This window comes from Chaetodon auriga, chromosome 18 (assembly GCF_051107435.1).
Source record: "Chaetodon auriga isolate fChaAug3 chromosome 18, fChaAug3.hap1, whole genome shotgun sequence".
Classification (NCBI taxonomy): domain Eukaryota; kingdom Metazoa; phylum Chordata; class Actinopteri; order Chaetodontiformes; family Chaetodontidae; genus Chaetodon; species Chaetodon auriga.
In genome coordinates, this window is record NC_135091.1 from 5,875,007 (window position 1) to 5,898,585 (window position 23,579).

General features: G+C 42.6%; 1 protein-coding gene across 1 annotated transcript in view; it reads right to left on the reverse strand.

Annotated features, from left to right (window-relative positions):
• The window catches only part of lama2 (laminin, alpha 2), a 168,207-nt gene that overhangs the window by 52,195 nt on the left and 92,433 nt on the right, over positions 1 to 23,579 (reverse strand). Inside the window, exons 22-32 of the mRNA XM_076756486.1 lie at positions 22,397 to 22,503; positions 19,923 to 20,103; positions 16,757 to 16,893; positions 14,805 to 14,936; positions 13,777 to 13,881; positions 10,524 to 10,667; positions 5,339 to 5,515; positions 5,006 to 5,191; positions 4,626 to 4,744; positions 4,204 to 4,321; positions 2,070 to 2,222 (exon numbers count right to left, since the gene is read on the reverse strand). Coding sequence (XP_076612601.1) covers positions 2,070 to 2,222; positions 4,204 to 4,321; positions 4,626 to 4,744; positions 5,006 to 5,191; positions 5,339 to 5,515; positions 10,524 to 10,667; positions 13,777 to 13,881; positions 14,805 to 14,936; positions 16,757 to 16,893; positions 19,923 to 20,103; positions 22,397 to 22,503 — 1,559 coding nt within the window. The remainder of the gene's footprint in view (positions 1 to 2,069; positions 2,223 to 4,203; positions 4,322 to 4,625; positions 4,745 to 5,005; positions 5,192 to 5,338; positions 5,516 to 10,523; positions 10,668 to 13,776; positions 13,882 to 14,804; positions 14,937 to 16,756; positions 16,894 to 19,922; positions 20,104 to 22,396; positions 22,504 to 23,579) is intronic.

Sequence of the window (23,579 nt, forward strand, 5' to 3'; positions counted from 1 at the left end):
CTCGTTTGTTGAAAATGGGAACTTCAATCAGTGCAACAGGAAGTTGCCTCCTAACGAGGCAAGTCATTTCCATTAACTTCCTGTGTTCCTCGTTACTGCTAATTACCACAGAAACAAACTCGTTTAGCATTTTCAATTTAGCCCGCTCGGTTAGAAAATGCTAATGACGCTGTTATGGAGAGCGAGATGGAAATGGGCGAGGGAAAAATGGCTGGGAGGCAGAGAGAGAGCGACAGGAATCAAAACGCCAGAGAAGAGGCGGGAGAGGGGAGAGAAGAGAGAGAGAAACAAATTGGCAAAAGTCACGAAATTAAGGAGAGGTGAGGAAGAAAGAGGGGGCTGCAGGGGAAGACTGGGGCGAGGAAAAATGAGAAGTGAGGGTGAAAGACAGAGCGGATGGCGGCGTGGTGAAAGAAGACAAAGGATTAGCAAATACATAATTGAGGATGAGAGGGAAGAGAATTTAGGAGAGCGGGGCAGATAAAAAGAAACAATGGAAGGAAGTAGAAGACAGGAGGGCGGATAAAAGACGGAGGAGACGAGGTAGAATAACAGAAAAGGAGACAAAACAATAAAAATAATTAAACAGCAGAGAACATTGGAGGGAAGACAACAAAACATCGGCATCTTTATTGTCTATTGTGCAAGGACACACTTATTGACTGGAAGGCATTTGTCTGTCGTGACTGCGTTGGTGCTAATTTGAGTCTGTTATACAGGAGTTACAGTTTTAAATCCATACTTTCAAACTGAATGACGCTCCTTTAGGAGTAAGACATTATTCGATTCAAGCTGCTTGAATGAGGCATTTTTTTTTTCATAACTGAACTTTTTTATGTCGATTATTACAGGAATAAAACGTTCAATTAAGCTAGTGACAGTTGCATAATGGTTGCTTTCCAAATTAAATTAATCGGAGAGAAGATTACGGGAAAAACTGTTTTCCATAATTGCTGAACCTTTTAGTTGTCCTGTTTATCTGCTCCTCCGTCAGGGAGTCAAGACCAAACCCAGCACTCCGCTTTAAGGAAGCTTTTGACACAAAGTGGAGCATCCTGGTGGTATTATTGGTTTACAAGTCTGCTTTCCAAAAGGAAACGCTGTGATAGTGCTGCAGGTCTTAAAAAAAAAGGTGAACCACATGTGGTGCCCGTCATGTTTCATTATGTGCATGTGCAAAAAGGTGCCAGCATCTTTCAGTTTGTTTAGCATCTATCTCAGCGGATCTTCAGAGCGGAGGTGTCCTTCTACAAATCAAGCCACGTAATTAAATGTCTCCTCATCAGCTGTCCAAAATGAGTCTCAGCCGACAGCACAAACAATTTTCTCTGTGGCCGCGCACGCTGACATCCTCTCAGTCTGCCACGGCTTTCACAGATCGACTCTGAGCCATGACCTACGGCGACACGAGGCCAAAGTCTCCAGATAGGGACTCGCCGCACAAGTCACCAGACTGTGAAAAGGCTGGAAGTGACTAACTGGTAACAACTGGCCTGTGCAGATTTATCTCATAAGCCACCAGTTGGATTTCATAACTCGCAAACACACACTGTGACAACAAACACGGAGGTGGACCAGTTCTCTTTTCTAAATGGCTGATCGGCGCGTACCTGAAACTACCTGTTGGAATACTTGTGTTAAACTAAAAGCGGCAGATTTCTTTGCCTTAATCTGCTCTAATTGCATATCTTACAATCACCTTCTCCCCTCTTCTCTAAAAGTAAGGATGTGGCTTTGGGTCAGAGCCAAAGGAGAGGAAATTACACGAAATATTAAATAAGCCCAGGGTCGTTAATTATTGCAGGGCTAATTACAGTACCTGACATTCCTCCCAACACACACACACACACACGCACACGCACGCACGCACGCACACACACACACACACACACACACACACACACACACACACACACACTCAGGCTCTATTCTCTCTCTCACTTCGCTCTCTTCTCCAGAAGCTACCTGGCATATGGCTGTATGAGGGTCTCCAGCGGCAGAACACACACACACACACACACACACACACACACACACACACACACACACACACACACACACTCATTTACCTGGCATATGGATGTCTCAGGGTCACAGGTGGAAGAGTGCCCACTGCATTGGCACTGAACACAGCTGCCCATGCCGACAGCGGTGGGCACCATGGACGCTGGAGCAGATGCCAGGGAGCCGGCGCGAAGGCGGTAGAAACCTGCAGCACACTCCTGCACACACAGACAGACAGACAGACAGACAGACAGACAGACAGACAGACGGATGGACGGATGGAGAATGACAAAAATAATGAGAGCAGAGACGAGAAAAGGTGAACGATAGAAACACAAGATCTCGCTTTGATAGCTTGTGTTCCCACAGTAATCCCACACTCTGCATGATATTGCAACACACACACACACACACACACACACACACACACACACACACACACACACACACACACACACTCCTTAATTGTTATTTCTCTGGGCAACTAGGACCACTCTCTCTTTCACACACACATACACACAATTAAGAGTTATTCCCTTCAGTAACTTTTGAACACACATGCACGCACCCTCACACACCAGCTCGACACACACACACACAAACATGCCAAAACACACACACGCACACAGAGACATGTAAGGTAACTCTCTCTCCCCCCCCCCCCCTCTCCTGTTCAGTAATAATTAATGGAGTCCATTTAAAGAGCCATCTGTTCCCTCTGCTAGCGCTAAACGGCCGTTTAAAAATACTTTATTAACAACGACGGCAGCTACAAATAGAATGCCCATCTGTCAGCCAAGCCCTCTACGACCCGAACATTTCAAGTTTAGCTACCGTTTGCTTTTTGGCTTCCATTTGGCACTTTTTCAACAGTATCTGTAGCTTCTAAATTATGTACACGGCTAATTTTTTCCCGGCAATATAGACGGCTGCTCCTCTGCACTCCAAGTAGCAGGCGACAAAGTGAAACAGAGGTTGAAAAATATAGTTAAAAGTTTGCTGGCAACTCATGTATTCCTTTGAGATTAACAAAATAATACCTAAATGACTCTCAGGCGCCACCATCCAGCGGAATTGCCCAGAACTGTTTGCCTCTGTGTATCATAAGCTGTCTCCACAAAATCCTCATTAAACCGAAGATTGAGTCACTGCTATACGCTTTCTCTGGCTTAAGAGAAGGAGCCGGACGCAGCTGAAAGTCAATTGCTTTGACAAAATCACGACTGAGTGGAAGAGACGCTCAGTGAGGCTTAATCCTAGCTAAGCAAAGCAAAAAAAAAAAAAAAAAACACAGGAAAAAAAAAAAACCAGGAGAGTCTGAAAGGCGTCGCAGAGGCTTAAAACTCTGGAGTAAATGTAAATTGGAAACTTGTGAGATACTATTGAAAGCAGAGTCTGTGACCTCCATGTTTACATTCTCTCTCGGTGTGAAGGCAGCAGACAAAAAGCATTCATTCGTCGGAGCGCTGAGAGGAGGAGAGAGAGAGTTCAGCTCGCTCTGTAATTAATGTTTGCAATGTTGGATCCAAAATGTGGGTTTTTGAGCTCGCGTCAATATGAACGCTCTTTCACTTCGTTTATGTAATATTCTGACTACAGAGGACTTCTGTATTTTCTGCTTGTTTTACTTATTCTGCTTTTTGTGTAGTCTGCTTTTTGCTGCTGCACTGAAGTCATTTCTCATTGGCCATATTGTGAAGATTCCTCTGTTTGTACTTTCTATCAACTAAGTGACCAGTAAATTTAACTGTTTTAAATATGATTCAAGATGACATTATGGGAAAATGTCAGCAAGATTTTGGTTGTGATGTGAATATTTTGGCTGATGAAAATGAGAAATAGTTTGTTTTTTGTCAGAAACTGTGTTGTTGTTACACCGTTTGTCCACCAGAGAGCACTGATAACTTCCTTCCCCAGCAGTAAAATGTTCTGCTCCGTACGTATTTTCTTTTTAAAGGTATCTTTATCAAGTACTGCAGACATATATTCTTCAAAACATATTTTCAGATAGTCCTGTTTGCATAAACAAGATTATTTAGAAAAATTACCGTCACTGTGGGGCGACATATCTGCTGACTACTACAACCACTGATCACCTATGTTAGAGTTCCTAGAAACACTCTTTGGAAAGGTTTTGCACATGTAAGATCTTCCCATGTGTGCATGTGTGTGTGTGTGTGTGTGTGCACGCGCACCCACCTCACAGGAGAGTCCAGAGTATCCGATTGGACAATTGCACTTCTCTATCTGATGTGCTTCCTCGCTCTCTTTGGTTGGTCTGCCTTCCTCGGCCACTGTTAGACTGATTTCGGAGATTCTGGGGGAGAGGTGGGTCATGAAATGAAGTAACTTTCATCATGTCGAGTAGACAAACACGTATTTGGATGTGTCGCATGGGGTATCCAGGGAGAACTGTCATGACAATTTAGAGCAGGTTATAATGTTTCTGCTGTGGAAACAGACCACTTTCAGTACATCTTGAGATGCAAATGCAACAGAAGTTCTTCCCAGAGGTTATCCATCAATCAGCGATCAAGTCACACATTAAATGTTGGACAACACCGTGTGGAGCTGCATGTCGTGTGTGTGTGTGTGTGTGTGTGTGTGTGTGTGTGTTTTACCGGCTGTGTCTCATCAAGTTGCCATGTGATGCCTTAATTAGGATGTAGTCCACATAGAACAAAATGTCCATGAAGTCCTCTCGAGTCATGGACCGACCATCTGCGTACTTCCACTCATGCTGTACACACACACACACACACACACACACACACACACACACACACACACACACACACACACGCAAGTACACAGACAAATCAATTTCACCACTGCAGTCTCAGTCCTGCTCGTATTGATTGACAAGCTCGCCAGAAATAAGTACAATCTATATTCAGTTTAGGTCTTTTATTTTGGAGTTGGTATCTAATAGAAAACTCATACCACAAATATTTCTCAATAATTACTCAATATCCCCCTTTCATCCAAAGCCTGACTGTACCTCTGTCATGTCGATCTCGTGGCGGGTGAGCTGACCAATCTGGAGTCCCGGTATGTGGCGTGTCATCAAGACATTATGGTTAGGACCGCCCTTGATGATGACCTGAGGCTCGTAGGAGGACGGACCGGTTTCATCTCTGGCCTCGTAGTACACTGCGTACTTCAACTGCCCGCCATACGCTGTGATCTGAACAAAGACGTGGAGGAAGAGTTGATTTAAGACATTACAGAGTGTGCACTGATTTTACAACTATGCTTGATTTGGAAATAATAAAAAACAATTAAATGCTGCATAAATTTTTTTTTACATCTTCAAAGGAGGCGGTTTTCCTACCATGGAGCCTCTGAACTGCTCCGGCAGTCTCCAGTAGTACGGTTCAGAGAGGGTTGAGGTGACCAGATCTGTATGGGCGAGGATCTCAGGGTGCTGGAAGCTCACTCCTCTCCTCGTCTCCACGGTGTTGGATTTGTCCACCAGGGGGAGCACCGTCTGCTCTGGCTTCAGCGTTAACTGGGACACAGAACAGTGACGGCAATCTTAATGTGATTCCTAGAAGTGAATACTTTCCATTGGGGGGAGTGTCAGGATAGGAACTCTGGCGACCAGTCATGGATGATCTGTTCTCAGTACAAACTTTTTAAACTAGCAGAGCAGCGTTTGGGATGAATTCACTATGAAAGAATAGATTTTTGTGAGGTGCACCTTTCAGACAGGCTTGTTAAGCAGCCATATTTCGGTGTAAACGAGTCATGTGTGGAGGGTCAGCTTCCTTCTTTTCTCAAACTTGAGTCGCACAGTCTCCTTCCCTCACCTCCTAATGACGCTGACCCAAACACTGCTCCACCCTCGCCGTTCTTTAACTCTGGCACACATCCATTTCAAACGCTTTTTGTCTGAGACTCCAGTCTTGTTAGAGAAAATTTCAGTATCTTGGGCTTCTTTCGGCGGTGTTTTGTTTCATCGGTGGGCACAGAGGATTGTGGAATGTCCTAATTAATGAGGATGTGTCGATGCAGCTCTCCAAACTGGCCAAATGGAGGCAAACGTTTGATTGGAACATGAGTAGACGCCTTCATGTCTCCAAACACTGTCGGGCTACATGTTTTGCAAAAACATCTGTGCAGCCTTTTTCCGTGAAAAATCAAACGAATTTGAAGAAATGTGGGAATTCTAGTTATTTCAAGTCTGAGGATAATTATCTGTTATTTAACAGACTATGATTTTTACTCTTCAGCTGAATATGATGATCTTCAGCACCAGTGTGGCTGCTGGAGTCGCTGTATGCTTTCTGTAAACAAACACCTCCTTCACCCATGCCGATGTGTGACGGCTGAGATGTTGCAGGCGTGGAAACAAAGAAATCAGCTTTTTGTATTTTGCACACTGGTGCAGCACAAAGTGACCCTTTTTTTTTAGCACACGACACAATCTTTCAATAAGAAGATGCTCATCCAGTATTTTATAATTGTGTTATCACTAATGAGAGAATCATCAAGTCAGTTCGTTTTCCAAGTTGATTGTGTTGTGATTTTTCTTCGCCAGTAATGAGTTTAGCCAGCGTTTGTGTTGTTCTTTCAGTCAGCGTGAGGACTGCTCTTTCGGTATTTTCCACATTGGTGCTGAAAGTCCAAAAGGATGGAGCGAGCTTCACCATATGGAGGATGTTTCTACATGAGCTCAGGAACACTTTGGGAAACTGTAAACACAGTTCATCTGCACATGACTGAATTGTGTTTTTATTTACGTTTAACACAGCGTCCAGGCTTTATAGGAGTCTGGCTTGTATGTGGATCACACTGAGCTATAACTGACAGTCGGGAGAAAATCTTGCCCTTTCTTTCTCATTCTCTCCGGCTCCCACTTTTGATATTTCAATATCATTTGAATAATATCAGGGTTTATTATTGACTGTGCGTTGTGGTTGAGTGGACCGATTTAAAAATAGATTCATCTGCTCGAGCCCGGATCTCTGCCTCTCTCTGCCGCTGTAGTCCGGCAGCGCTGATACTGTATGTTGATATTGTGTGAATAATATCTGAGGCATTATGGAAGAGTGCTTTTTGGTTGAGTGGACAGAATCTGAAATCTATGAAGTTACTATGGCTTGGACACACCGCCGATACTGGCTGCATAATAAAAAGGCAGTCACACATGGAATGGGAAATTGCTCATTTCTGTCTCGAGTGTTACTTAAAATGAATTCAAAGCCAAATATTTCTAAACTGTAGCTGCTTGGTGCTGGTTTGCTTGATATGACTATGAAATGAAATAAGTAACAAGCACAAAGTGACACGTTGAGAATGTCATAAAACCCAAATATGAGCTGTTTCAGTGAAAATGCTAAAGAAGAGACGATGTACAACTTGAGCATTAACTCTAATTTATGTTTCCTTCGCAAGTAGGAATAAAAGTGAGACTCTCCAGAGCTTAGTCAAGAGCTAATGTCTAAATATCACCAATAGAGGCGGGGGTCTGATACTCTGTATGTAACACACTGCATCAGGAGCACAACAAGCCATGCATGTCCTGTTTCATCTAAACGGACACTGTCGTAATCACTGGCAATGAAATGTAGCTCCAACTTCACAAGAAATAAATAAATAAATAAATCGTGTACAGCGTCATCGCTTCGTATGATGTCTGAACTCTGAAAACTTTATTACTAACCTGGTTTAGAATCATTGTACAAACTAATCTATTGACTGAGTGTGTGCAGACTGAGAAATGATGACTTATACTGTGTGTATACAGTGAGTACATCTTCATCATTCTCGTGCAGTGTTACTTGATTGTACTTTAAAATAAAGGGTTTTTATACATTTTGTGATTTCTCTGTGAATGTGTAAAATACATACCAACGTTTCTGCTTCACCTGTCTGACAAAGTAACTGTTTTCTATGATTTGGACATGGGTTTGTGTTGTGTAACACTTCAGCTCGTTCAGGCCTTTGTTTTAAATGATTCCTTCATTTCTCTGCACTCTATGACCGCAAAAGCTGCCAAATAATAAGCCTGTGAGAAAATGCTGCCATTTTGCCTGAGGCTTCTTTAACAGGCCGGTCCTGTGGAGGGTTTTTTTTTTTTTTTTTTCCTTTTTTCACACCTTATCAGTGCGTTCACCTTATCTCAGTTCTTTATAGATTTTACTGGATTATAGTCGTGCAGATCTTCACAGCAGTATTTAACAGCCAGTAAACAGTCACACACACAGTTCTCCCATTAGAGATAAATGCCACCAAAAAAAGGCTGTGTGTATGGCTGAATATGTGTGTGTGTGTGTGTGTGTGTGTGTGTGTGTGTGTGTGCACGCACGCACATCCTTCTCCCCTAACCTCTGCGTAATCCCATGTAGTGTGTGTTTCTGTATGTACGTTTGTGTACCGTATGTGAATGCACGTGTACTGAGTAGAGTAAATGTGTGCGGCCTCTAGATATGGCGTGTGTGTGAGTGCGAGTGTGTGAGAGTGTGTGTGTGTGTGTGTGTGTGTGTGTGTGTGTGTGTGTGTGTGTGTCCCACTCCACTCAGTGTAATCTCACGATTCAGTGGTTCAGAGAAAATCTCCCTCTTTCCAATAAACTCTCCATTTTTTCTGCCTTTCTCTCTCTGTCCGGCTCAGCCCTCCCTCTCTCTGTCAACAATAAATGAAGAGGATGTTTGTCGTTCAGATGAAGCCTCTCGCCACACTCCATCAGAAAAACTCTACGGTTACCACGGAAACGCCAGTTCATCGCAGATGGCAAGCGTTTCTGAGAAGGAGGGCCTTTATTAAAAACAGGCTGCCACTCAATCGATTGCTAACTTACCGGCTGACCGTCTGATGGCGGCTGATACACTTAAAAACCTGTTTCTGACTTACAGCTGGCAGCCGTAACGTCCACACTCAACTTTGTGTTTTGCTGCACAGAAGCCATCGATACATCAGCCACGCTAGCGCCAAAGGGTGGTTCATATAAACAGCAGAGTTTCATAACCACCTAAAACAACCATTTATGCTCCGGACCTTTTGCCAGAGCAGCGGGTCACGACATCCATCACCTTTGACCGACAACCAAAGTGGACTTACTAACTGTCTTTCTGCAGATGTCAATGACCTGTAATAACTTTTCTGACGTCCTGAATATTTCATCTAATTTGGCAGTTTGTCAGCTGCACTTTGTTGCTGTTGTTTGGGTTTAGTGTGCATCAGCAAATGCTAGCATGCTAACACACTACACTAAAGTTCAGGCTGGACTTATTTCTCTGGGGGAGGTGGAGTGATTAGCCCACCACAACCCCCACCACAGAAAAATTACAGCTGCAGTTACCCCCAGTTTTTGGTGAACTCGCTGGTCTTCCTGTTATCCCACCCGGAGCGACGGGGCCGTGGACCTCACTTGAGTTTTTGAGAAGAGCTGCTTATCCTGCTTTTTTCTTTATTTTATCAGGATGTGTTAAATGACAGAGGAGGAGCACAGTGAATCCTCGTGTCATGTTAGTCCTGTTCGAGTGGTGCTTAAGATGGTGAACATGGTGACAATCTGCATGTTAGCATGGTCGCTGTGAGCACGCTAGCAGGCTGCAGTTAGCTTAAGTTTCACTAAAACCACCCTGTGTGTAGCCTGGCGGAGCTGCTAGCATGGCAGCAGACTCTTAGTCTTGGTGAGTAATGTATGTGACTGCAAACCTTGTTAAATCACAGTTCAGTGGGGCAGAAAATCACACAATTTCTCACTGCTGAGAATTCCTCCTGAATTTCCAATGTGTAGAAATCACCACAAAATGTAGCTGAGACTATTTCCTGTTCGATTAATAGAACAATGTTAAGTTCCAGTCTTGAACTGTGATTGGTTGAAATACACCACACGCATCCTGCCTTTGTAAATATCATCCCACCTTCTTAATTTTTTCATATTTTTGTAACATTTCAAAAAACAAACTAGCATAACTGATTTTCTACTGGGCGAAAATCGAGTAAAATTAGATTTATTAACTTGAACAAGCCTCTGATTATCCATAGATAATGATTAATGAAGAAAATGAAGCTTACAGCATTGGCATAATGCAGAGTCAGTTGTAGGCAGCCAGCTGTCAAATGTGTTGTCTCAGCAAGGAAGCTGGCACAGACAGCGCGTACAGAAAGTACAGCTCAGAGGCAACCGCGGGTTAGATCCAAGGATAACACATTAGAGGAAGAGAGATCCTAAGTGAACGTGGACGCAGACCAGAAACCAGAAGTTTCTTTGAAGTCTAGCTAAAGTTTCCCAACATTCGCTCTGCAGTGCTCTCTTCGTCTCAGCTCCCGATTTTCTAATTGTGCACAACAGGAACCAAAATCTCTAAATTTTGCCCTCTGAATGAACAGATTTCAAATCATGAACGATTAGAAGGATCCATCCAGTTCCATTTTCACTGGAGCCAGTGTGGCCAAATTAGTTGCTTCGGGTCATTTAATTGTTTTCAGCCAAATACCGAAACCCTCTTCTGTTAGACAATGACTGAACAGGAAAGAAGCAAAGCAATTAAGACATGTCTACTCACCCACATCCTGATGAGTCCTTGGGCCTCTGTGCAGGACTGTGTCAGCCCGTAACAGTAACACTTGCTGCAGCCAAGCGGGTTTCGTACTGACAACCCAAACGTGTTTGGCTTACAGCTGTCACAGTTGTCTCCTTCCACGTTTGCCTTAAAAAAAAAAAACAGAAATTCTGTTTCAGCAGACTGCATGTGGAGGAGAAATGAAGTCATATGAATGCACCTCAGTCCACTCAGCTGATGATCAATATGGAGGAATTTGAAATTTGAGGCCGCAAATGAAAATTAATCTGAAAACAAGACAATTTAATGACATGGGCAAGCTATAAAAAACACAATAAGCATCTAATCCTTTATGTTTACCAGCGTAATACCATTAATAACAATGAGATTTTTAATTGACTTACTTCCATTGTGTTAACTTGGACTGCATCACATATTTAAGCTATTAAAATACACCCATCCTATACAACTCCCGAAGCAGCCGAGGCATTTGACGCCTCGGCTGCACCAGGAGAGAAATAACTGCACTGAATTGTTTACGTTTTGAGTAAATAAGCTGCGAGCTGACTGGTCTAAAGTGGGACTGTGGACAGGTCTGTGTATTAAGCCTTCTCTCTGCTCAGAAAGGGCTTACAGTGCTGTCAACAAAACGTCATCCAATTAATGCTGAGCTCTGTCAAAACGTCCTGCAGGTGAGCGAGCAAGCACCGAGGACAACAGAGGACTGTGAAGGAACCTGGAACATTAACAGTGGTTGACCACATAATTAGCATTTGTTATGTCAAAAGGAGGCCATTATGTTATTACTGGCAACTAATGATCATCATTGCAATTATCGAATATTCTTTCAGTGAATTGTTTTTTTTTTTTTGCGTAGTCTCTCACAAAACACAAACACTGAGAGCACATTTTGACTTCTGTTACCTGAAAGTACATGTGGCTCCTTTAATGTTAGAGATGTGTGATGCTGCTAAAGCCATGGGGAAATGTAGGCGCATCACATGCTTCCATAGATAGAGAGGTATTTACAGACAGACAGACAGACAGACAGACAGACAGCTAACCAGCATACAGTAACACTTCACAGACAGCAGAGATAACAGATGAAGAGGGAGACAGGTGACAGATCGAGTGACTGTTTGAGTGACAGGCAGTCAACCTCCTACCTGCTCAGTGACGATGACACCCAGTGATCTGAGCCTCATTACAGGCCATGAATCAGGTGTGTGCGGATGAGTGCGTGTGTGTGTACGTGCATGCAAAAATTTGTTTTAGCGCTTGCCGCCGTCTACGTGGGATAATGTGATCAGCGAGTGACGGCGGGGATGAAAGGTGTCTCCAGTCTGAGGGTGCCGTATATGGAATATGAGCATGCATTGGTGTGTGTGTGTACGCGTGCAAGCGAGAGGTGTGACAAGCTATTGATGAGAGTGCGTGTGTGCGATAATGTGATCAGCTAGTCACAGTGAGGATGACAGGTGTGAAATATATGCTTTGTATCTGTCTGTATTGGTGAGTGTGTGTGTTTGTTTGTGTCAATATATGATGTTTACACCCATAAAAATCTGGTAATGATACATTTAGCTTCCTTGGACAGCACAGAAGGAAAAATGTATGTGTGTATTATATATATATATATATTTCTGCATCCATCTATCTATTTGTGTGTGTGAGCACTTTTGTGAGGCTATCACACAGAGATGCCCGTCTTACTCCGTTCTGACATTTAGTGAAATAATTACACACATATACTATCAAACACAGACACACACATAGATTGTCCACATGCGCAGATAAAGGACGGGGAATCCGCGAGCGGTAGGTCTGAAATCTGCACTGACATTTCAAATCTAAACATCTCCTGGTAGGATTCAAAAGCGTAATCAGCGCAGCTTCTTCCTCACTTTCTCACGCGTTCATTCACTCAGACTTTAAGCTTTGTGAAAAGTCAAACAACAGCTGCTCGGCAGAATGTCAGCCCTCACTGTATTGTTGTGATTGGGCGGGTAAACTAACATAGCCTGACAGGCTATATCTCGGCTCAGTTTAATCACAAGATTTACGGTAAATCTGGAAAACATCCATTCACATTCGACGGAGCCCCGATCAGACTCTGTGCATACATGTTGGACCACACGGCAAACAGCCTGCGACGGCTCCACCGCTGCACGGCCTGATTTTGGTGGATAGTTTTGTAGATATTTAAAAAGGTTTCCAGCATTTTTTCAAGTTAGACAAAGACTAATGGCAGCCCAGAGTATATTCACATGTGAGGGTCATGTCATCACCTGTCATTCATCTATTCAAACGACACTTTAAGTAAATTCCTACAAAGTCTTTCAAGGCGACAAGTGAATAAAAGGTCGGCACAGAGGGGCTGTAACAGGCCTGTTTACTTCAGGACGCCTTCATTCATTCAGCCCAGCGATTCTCAATCTGACACAAAGAAGAATTTGAAGCACACATATCTGATGATAAAACATAAAATGTGGCCTTTTTGGACATGATTAAACTGAGGCTTAAGGTCTTAATAATGAAGCTGTTGTAGTTGGTGTTTTTTTCACTGTGATGGGATGCTGTGTTAAACAAAAATACAACAATGTGATAACTTGTTAGTCCTTCTTGACATGTACTCAACTGAAAACAGTACAAAGACAATATATTTAATGTTCTTCCTCATCAGCTTCATTGATTTTTGTAAATACATGCTAATTCTGAATTTGCTGCAGCAACACGTTGCAACTAAAGACTGGAAAAGTTGTGAAATGCTCCAAAAACAGGTTCATTAGTAACAGGTGATAGTGTAATGATTGGGTATGAAAGGGGCATCCTGGATTGGATGCCCCTTTCATACTGGGGTTGGATGAAGGATGTTACTGCATGAGCTCATGAACAGTTTGTAAAAGTGTCGTCAGTAAACACAGTTTGTTTGTAAATCACTGCATTCTGTTTCTTCTTATGTTTCACGCAGCATCCCAACATTTCTGGAAGCAGCGCTGCATGTGACTCATGTTTGAGTTATAACTGACAGTCTGGAGAAAAACCCGCTCTTCCTTTCTTATTCTCTGTCTCCCACTTCTCACATTTCAATATCATTTGAGCAATACGACAGTTTATTGTTGACTGTGGGTTGTGCAGAGTCCCAGCTTCTCTGGGATCGAGGCTGCAAAAGCTTAAACTACGACTGTGAGTGCACGGACAAAAAGAATAAAGGCCGCAGTCCCTGTGTGTGTGTTGCTGTGAGTGTATGCCGTACCTTGCAGCTACACTTTCCCGTTCGATCGGCGCAGGCACACACTTGTCTCTCCAGGTCGCAGGTCTGGCTGTCCGATCCTGAGACGCTACACTCGCACTGGGTGCACTGTGGGGAAATGTGGATGCAGACAACGCAGAGCTTCTGTTATCAACAATATAACAGGCTGAGAGAGGAGCTAGCAGAGTGTGTCCTAGCTTTATGCTTCAGCAAACCATTAAACTTCACTCCAAAATGAAAATGTCGCCATTATCTTCTCACTCCCGCTTGAGTTGAAACATCAAGTTCACACAAACACAAAACACACGAGTTGTCCACTTATTTTCCCATTCGACTGAAGCAACTGAGTTCCAAAAAGTCTCAAAAAAAAAAAAAAAAAAAAACTTCCCAACAGGATCATTAAGCTGTTTTTATTCTGCTGTCATGCTATTCATGAAAAACTATTTCCAAACCATTTCTCTACCTCGAAGCCTCACAATGAATCAAACACCAAATGGGAAATTCGACTGTGATGATATGAACGCCCTTTTTGAAGTCTAATTAAAGAAAGCCTGCTGCCTTCAAACCAGGGAGACTTAAATGAGACTGAAAGTTTGGCGGTCATGTAAAATTCAAGGCGTTGTTGAATTACACCTGTGGACAGCATGCTAATATACTCCACATACAGCGAGTCGCTCATCTTTTTATTTCAAGCGAGGCAAATATAAGCTGAAAGTTGGCAGGAAAGTTTGGCGTTTGTGTAAAAATGACTTACGATTTAAAGAAAACCACTGTGTGATGACATTATTAGGCCTCTATCATCAGGCAGGGGACATATTCTTTCACTGAGGCCTTTTATGCTCCTAAAATCCATAACAATAGCATTATCAAGTCTGTGAAAAGCTCTCTCGCTCGTCCAAATAGAGTCACCCCCGAATGGTCGAATCCCATCAGAGATTCTCTCCAGTGCCTCCTCTCTGACCTGGATAACAATAAAATTAAGTTTTATGATAATAATAGTCATATCAGCGGTGTTGATATGGATCAGTCACCTGGGGAAAGTCTCTGTATCCAATTTGACATTCATTGCATTTCTCTCCTCTGAAGGCGTCGCGACAGAAGCAGCAGCCTGTGTTGACGTTACACTGCTGGGTCACTGAGCCGATCACGCTGCAACCACAGTCCTGCACACACAAACACAAACACGGGTTATCATCCGCTGTCCATCATTAAAAGTTAACTTTATTTGGACATTCGGACGTCAAGAAGAGGCATTTTTTCCCAGCAGATTGCATGCAAAGCAAACATTAGTCTCGCTTCTTTAAAGTAGATGACAGCCAAAAGATAAGTTTGCATGTCTGAAGGTCAAAGATCATAAATTGGTTTTGAATCAAGAACGCTGAGTCCATGAGAAGGTACATGTACTGTATGTGACTGTGACTACAGTGAGTGAAATCACTGTCAAAACTCTACCTGAGCAGCATCGGATGTCTTAAGGATTGACAAATGTCTCAATTAAAGATGAGGACAGCATGAAAACAGACGGTCGTTATGTGTGCTGGGGGGCAAAAGCTGCACAATCATAACCTGAAAAGCTGTAAATGCCTATCAACTGTGGCTGAATCGATTCAATTCGATGGGCTTTAGTGACATGCAAGGGGCAGACTTGGCGTAAGGTTAAGGTTAGGGTTCGGCAGGTAGTGATCATGGTTAAGGTTAGTCTCCAGGAAATGAGTGTAAGTCAATGTAATGTCCTCTGAAGGGATGGAAACAAAACTCTGGAAAACTCCTGTGGTTGGAGGGCTTTGGATTGGAGGCATCAACCAAGAGCCTCACTGTCACTGAAAGCGTGGACACTTCCAGACGACTGTGAACTCCTCACCCACAGCATTGACAGTCTTTCACTGCTCGTAACTTTCAGTTTCACGTGTTGATGTTTGTTCATGCTTGAAGCTGCACAGCTTTTCATCAGCAGTGTCTCGACACAGTCTTTACTGCGTCAAATGTTCCACACTCAAGCACTTGCTGTGTGTATTCGACTGTATTTTCCTCAGTTCTAGTTTGTAATGTCTTTCGTTGTACTTCACTGACTGCTCTGTCCTATGTTGTACCTTTCACGCTTTGCTGTATTTTACTTTGTTCAGTTGTGTTTGATACCTTTTTATGTTTGTTTTGTTATCGCTAAGATCAGTCGAATCCCTCTTTTTTGTCCTGATGTACTCCTCTGGATCAACTGTTGTTAAAGCGAGACTTGCAGCACTTTCATGTTCAAGCCTCTAATTGCTAATAGTCTACAGCTACTGCTAATAGTTCACCGTTATTGCTGCCTCGCGGCCCGCTGGTGAGACAGTTTCAGTGCAGAACATTTATTTTTTAAACACTTTGAACAGAGTCGTGTTACAAAACAGAGGCATCGAGGAAATGGGAGCGATAGTCACAGAAATAAAGGTGATAAAGAGGACGGAAGATGGAGAAAAGGCTGCGTGAACAGGCACTGTGATAATAAGGGAACAGAGAAGGAGCAAGCTGAAAGGAGAGGAGGATGGAAAACAAGGACGGGGAGCAGGTGAAATGAAGCTCAAAAGACAAATAAAGTCTTATACAAAGTGTAAACTGGGACTAAGATGTGGAAAATGCTTAGATTTCCTTTGATTATATTTACCTTCACAAAGCACTTATTGGGGTTAAGGTAGTAAGAAAGGTGTTAATGTGGTAATCTATTATTTAGAGTAACAAAATGAGTATGCACAAAATTATCTACATTGATTAATATACAGAGTATTTTGCTACTTGCATTATATTAGAAATTAGAAAAGATTTATCGATCACCAGTGACAGGATTTAAATTATTTCTGATTAGTGGAAAGTGAAATTACTGAGGTACAGTAAGCTGTTGTATTTCCATAGACTAAAATGTTTGCTAAGCCCCCCCACTTGTTAGTAGAAGTACTTTAGGTTACACAAATGCTGTGAAGTGCTCTTTGCACATGCAGTCTCAGCCTACCTTGCACCCAGTGACGATATCATGGCCCCAGTGGTTGGGAGCACAGCGGTCGCACCTCTCACCAATAGTGTTTGGAGGACAGATGCACTGTCCTGTGTTAGCGTCGCAGTTATTCCCCACGTGACTGCACTGACAGGCTGCAGGAGAGACGAGAACACGGGTTTAAAACGCTTCTGAAGACAAATCAGAGGCTCACCTGTAAAAACCTCACTGACAAGCGCGCTTCTTTTCAGTGACCTATTTCTACTCCATCTCAACAACGACACCGTTTTTCTTTCACGACATGACGTGCCGGATAGCTGCTTCCAAACTGAAACAAAAGCAACATGTCTGGGATTGAGAACGGGGAACATTTTGATAGAAACTTAAACCCCCTGGGAAACGTTTTGGTGGCAGCGTGCATCGAGTGAAAGAGAGAAACACTGACTTTATCCAACTGTTGCATGGGGAATGTCATGGATGGCGTCTGTGTACAGGTGAAGGTGAATGTTGTGCACATACTGAATAATAATTTAAGTAAAGCAGCTTCACTTATAGGACTGTGAAAGTGAAAATTGAGCTACTGCATAAAGACTGAGCTCCTTATTGTAACACCCATTTACCCATTTACCCACAGCGTCGTTTATTTCTATTTATTTGCCACCAATTACCTTAATCACCACCATTCCCCACAAAACACAATCCCAAAATCTTGCCAAGTGCACGGTTTGAATTGATATGTGACGTCCTCTTTACAGGACAGCTGCATTATTTTGTTAATATTTCCATTGATAAGTTTCTTAAAATGTAAGGAATGACACCTGATTAATTCATGTAGATTATGGTCAACAGTTAAACTTCATCTGCCCACCGCCTGAATCGTATTTGTATTCTGACTCGCCTGCAGCAAATTCCCTGAACATTAAACACAAGCCAGCATATTATTTCTGTAACCTGACCGCGGCGCTGAGGTGAAGATCTTAAGATGAGTCAAAGCAAATAATTCCCAGCCCTATCCCCTCTTTCTGCTGCATAACTGGCCTTTCTGGCTAATTTATTACTCTACTTCTTGGCTGTCAATAGTGGTTAGCATCAATAATATATTGCATAAGGAGATATGTGGGAAATGCTATTCATAGCCACACTTGGGGTGCGTGGATGCTTAATCTTCATTTTGGGCAGCACAGGTTTGCTGCACCTGCTGCCTGGGTTGCCAAGTTTTTAGGGCATATGATTTAATAATTTGAACATATTCCCTCTAAAAGAAAGGACTCTGGTCTGGAACAGACATTTAGAAAATGACTAAAGTCTTTTCAGATGACGTAACACACCCTCAGGCAACGACAGAGAAAATCCTCAGCTAATGCAAACAGCTAATAACAGCTAACTGCTTTCAGATGGACACATTTTGATCAGTTCATCATTGATACATCTTATTAATACACCAACAACTACTGATAATCACTGCAGCATCTATTTAAAGTTAGCATTAGTCTAAGTGAGGAGTGAGCTAACCGTTCTGCACTAGCATTCAACATTAGCCACTAAATGTTACTGCTAATGCTAGACCAAGTAAGGTCGTATTAGCAAAATCCCTGAGTGCATTCAATAGAGCAAGGGTGTGTTTTATCACTTATGAATGCAACTTTCATCCTTTCATAAGTCACAGAATCTTGCTATGAAAGGAATTTCCTTTCCTAAATTGTAAAGCCTCTTGTTGCATTTCAGAGAAACTACATGTACTTTTCACACCTTTTCTAGATGTGCAAGACTCTCCACTTCAGCACATCCAACACCAGCCAGCTGCAAGTCTGACTCAGTGGCATGCTGTACAATGTGGCTGAACTTGACCTTTAATTTGAGCTATCAATATAGACATGAGACTGTTGTTAAATCCATGCTGAATCACTGCTACTGTAAGAAGAGCTTTCAGTAAATCTGTGCAAATTAAAGTAGCTGTAAAGTTTGTTCTTCTATGTTCAGCACTGATCATGATGTCAGAACGGGGATTAGAGAAAGAAAGTGTTAACATAATGCCAATAAACAGACATCTAGAAACAAAACGAGCCATACCCTTCTGTCAACTGAAGATTATCTTATTTGCATGAATGTAAACAGGTAGGCAGACACCAAAATGAGGACTTCCCAAAAATCTGATTGGTTGAAAGGATTCCTTCCTCAAACATCCTCCACATACAGTTATTATCAGCTGCTTTGTTTGTTCACCAGCCAAGATGAGTAAGAAATCTTTCAGCTCCATAATTTATTGGTCATGTCGTTATTATTCTGTGTGTTCGACCTTCAAAGATGCTCGTATCAATCGGCAGCTCGTTCCTCTTGGCAATATTTCATTCTTCCACCGTCTCGCAGACACAGTATTTAGTCCCGATTCTCTAATTTGACCGTTCTTTACTGCTGCCGTCCCTCCTTCTATCCTGTCCGTCTTTCATTTGTTCCTCCATCTACATAAACATATATGCATACATGAATGGGCGCTTTGTTTGATGTAGCTATAGCTTTTGCCATGATGCATGATTCATAACCCAGGGGAACCTGCAGAACTATTTATAAAACATGGAGTAATGTCAAAAATAGTTCTTCATAATATCTACGACTATCTTTTATGAGACAGGAAGTTTGTGCTTCTGCAGGAAACTGATGATGCTGTGGAGTTACAGTATACTGTAGATTCAAACTGTATTATGTCCAAGTGAAACTGGAGCGGGAAGAAATGCCTACGCTGACTAATTTCTTTTTAATACAAAGCAGCGCTCTTTTAAGTAAAGCCAGCGGCTCACATTCAGAACATTTTTTGCAATGTTTTGCGATAATGATGTTTTAGCTTTGTCCTGCTTGTGAGCAGAAATAAAAGTTTGCCTTGCAATAATTATAAAACTGGCACCATGATGTGAAAGAGTAACATGCATTTCTGAAATGACACAGCAACTTTTTTCAATTTATCTGCAGACAATTTGTGGAAACTTTAAATTACAAAGAAAGACGACCAGAGCAGCAGTTTCATAAGAAAAGCATTTTGCTGCTGCTGACATGACTTTCATCGCAAATCACTATAGAACAAATCTACATGCCTTGATTCTGTCAGCATTAGCAGGTGACTGAGCTGTACTTTGGCTCTGTGGGCTGATATCATGGAAACACTCTTTTCTGCCTCAGTGTCTTTGCTTACGTGTGCAGCCGCCCTCCTGGAAGTTGAAGAACCCCCGCGAGCACCGGTCACATTTGGGTCCGGTGACGCCCGGCTGGCACCGACACTGACCGGTTTCATCGCAGTCGAACGACTTGGACCCAAACGAGTTACAGTGACATGGGACGCACACTCCACCTGTGGCAATGCCGTGAGTCTGAGGCTGAAGAAGCACAGAAACAGACAAGGACAAAGAGGTTGTAAATGGAGCGGAGAGTAGGAGGTGGTGGAATCGGGGTAAGACGCGTTGCAGACACACCCGAGCAACTTAGTGACAAGGTGGTTATAATGACACGAGATGGAAAACTGAATGAAAAAGAGGAGGGGGCATATGAAGGAGTAAAAATGTATTTGAGATTTTTCAGCCTTTTCGAGCTCGGGTAAAGCGAGAACATGAAACATTAAAATGATTCGGCTGACTTTTTAAATTGTATTTGTCTTTTTTGTTTAGGAGCCAACTGAAAACTGCTTCCTTGTTTGACAGTATGAAAACGCCTCCTTGTTGCTGCTCAGGAAAATAAAACACATGCATGTTGGTTCATCACACTGGACCCAGACATTCACAGAGTACCCCTTGAGAAGCAGCACGCCAGCCAACACAATTTTAACAAATCTTCTGAAATGTTGCCAGGAAAGGAAATTTGAATAAGGTGCAGTTCAGATAAAAATGAAGAAAAATAAATCTGCTCCCTGAATGCAGAATGTGGCTTCCTCAGAAAAAAAAAAAATCAGGAACATCATGATTTGCCTAAAAGTAATGACATTTACAACAACAACAAGAGCTCACTTAAAGATTTGACATTTTTTGCTGGTGTCTCATTGGCACGGTGGTATTAAAACGTGTTCAGGATCGTTCATTATGTGTATGTTTCCCGACATGATGCACTCTGGACCTTGTATTAGTGCTTGCACACAGCAGCATCCTCGAATGGAAATGTCTTTCCCAGAGAAACACAGCGATATGTCAAACACACCTCCATTTCCATGCAATCAAACCATCACATCCACAAACACAAACAGTTTGATGCTCGACACACGTGGAGCTTTAAATCTGCTCTTCAGCAGCAGGGATGGCCGTCACGCCACGTAAACACACCCATGCTACTTAAAACACACCACTGTCATCCACATGCAGGGCGTGTTACCCCTGTCCTGGGCCTGTACGCCCCCCTGGGACAACCCCCCGTGCGGGACGCCCCCCCCCATCTCTGCTGCACAGTTTCCATGGGAATTCGCTCCACCGGCCTGCGAGTTTCCCGCCTCTCGTAACCTTGGCGTCGCAAGTCACAGCGTCGGCCGACGAAGCCGGGGCGGCAGATGCAGCGGCCCTCGACATCACAGCGCTGGGAAATAGAGCCGTGAGCGCTGCAGCGACATGGCAGACACTCCTGACGCTCAGCATCCCACCAGCAGTTAGGCTGGACCAATCACAGCAGGGTACAGACAGGGGACCAATGAGAGTGAGTGAGCAGGGTGAATAAAAACAACAAACTGAAAGTAAAAGAAGTGGAAAAAGTAAAAGTAAAAAAAAAATTAAGAGTGGAGATAAAAATCATTATACAACATCACAATCATTGTAGTATCATTACATTTATAGTTCTGCTGACAATCAAAGAGCCTGAAGAGATGAAGCACGTCATTATGGATGACCTTTATACTAAAAACAACATAAACAGTAACAACCATTTTATGTGAAATATCAGTATAATGACGCATCTTTCTGGTCCTGCAGACACAACAAAAGCATGGCTCCACCTGTTACAGCCTGACAGCTCACATAACAACAACTGAGGCGCGGGAAACTGTAAAAATATACAGAGAAGACTGAACTCTGCAGGATACTGAAGAGCTACAAGGACTCAGAGGTTCCTGCAATTAATTCACATACCGCCTCTGTTATATAGTACAACAGTGTGTATTGAGATAGATAAGAGAGATGTATTTGTCCAGAGGGAAACTGTGGCAGTACAAAGCAGTAAAGAGTGTAAATATATAAAATATGAAATCAAAAATATACACAATGCCCACAATGTAATCAGGCTACCAGTAAAGGTCATTCTTGGTGAACTGCACTTACATACGTATGAAAAGTGGCATACAGCTTATCAAATATGATCAAAAGCAAGATCAAATGTGGAGTATAGGTAAGTGAATTAATTGTGAATTACAATTTGAAGGAACATGAATCAGCTTTTGACCTGCAAGGTACTAACTAAAACTTAAAAAAATACAGTTGATTTAAAGCAACAGGAAAAATAATCACGGTGGGGTGATCGAGGTTAAAACGCTCATCACAGGTCGTCCATTACACACATATGATATTGCAAGATTACAAGAAAAACAGGGAGAATAAGTGCCAGAAATGGAAAATAAACAAATAAAAAGGCGACATGGAATGGTGCCAACACATATTGGAAGTATCTGTAAAGATTACTGGCATCAGTCAAAATACTCACCATGCACTCGTCGCACTGCCGTCCAACCACGTTCTCTCTGCACTGGCACTGTCCGGTCTCCTTATTGCAGACCTCAGACACAGAGCCATTAGTGTGGCACTGACAGGCTGCAGGAGAGGAGAGGAGAGGAGGAAAACAGCAGATTTCGCATCAATTATCATTTCCTAATGGCAGAATTTCTACATGAGTACATGTAATAACACATATTGGTTTAACAATAACACAAGTCGGTGGGTGTGTTTACTTCACACTACAGTCGGCTGCATGAGAGCTCAGATCCAGCTTAAGGTCTTCTTCAGGATTAGCTGTCGATATGCTCTTTAATATGCGGCTGACTGCGCTTTAGAGGAAATATTCTCTCCCCCAAATAGATTCTCCACTCTAGTGGGCTGATTTAGTTTTGCCAGATTATGTTTTGAATATAAAAGCAAACCCGGCTTAAGAATGAGCCTAAATGACGAAGCAAGGCTGCGACAGAGGACAACATCGCACTTTCATTAATTTGAGGATGTGGATTTTCCCTGTTTGCTCTGATGAGAATCTGCTGCTGAGAGTGCAGAGCAAAAGAAGCGAAGGAAAGTCAAGATAAACAGCATCCAGAGCGTCCTCTGTCCAGACCAGGCTGCAGCTACCAAGAATGAGTGAATCTCATCACCACCTCCAATGCAAATCCACTGACACAACACACACATGTCCTAAATGTTTACATAAATACACACGTTAGGTTAAGAAAGCACCTGATGCATAAGAGGGAAGGATGGGAACAGTTTCAACAGTGAACTGTGTTGAATAAAAAAACCTATTTTAGGGCGTCTCCGTCGTTTGAGGGACGCTGACCATGAAATAGAACGTCCTCAGTTCGAGTCCAGACAGGAGCATCTGTTGTATCTCTCTACTGTCAATAATAAAAGCTAAAAAATGCCCCAATAGTATGCTAAAATTTACAGTTTTTTGAAGACTGCCAGGATTTTTTTTTCCTGCAAAAAGTCTACAAAAGCACGCACATCCAAACGCCATAAATAACAATAAAAAACCTAAAAAACAGAGCACACACAGCAGTTAATGCTCCCCAAAAAATGTATTCCTGTACCAACATGTGACAATTTGGGCAGAGGCCCTTCTTCAGACATTTTTTTTTTTCCTGTACACATGAGTTCAGAGAGTGGTTTGCCTTGAATTTTGG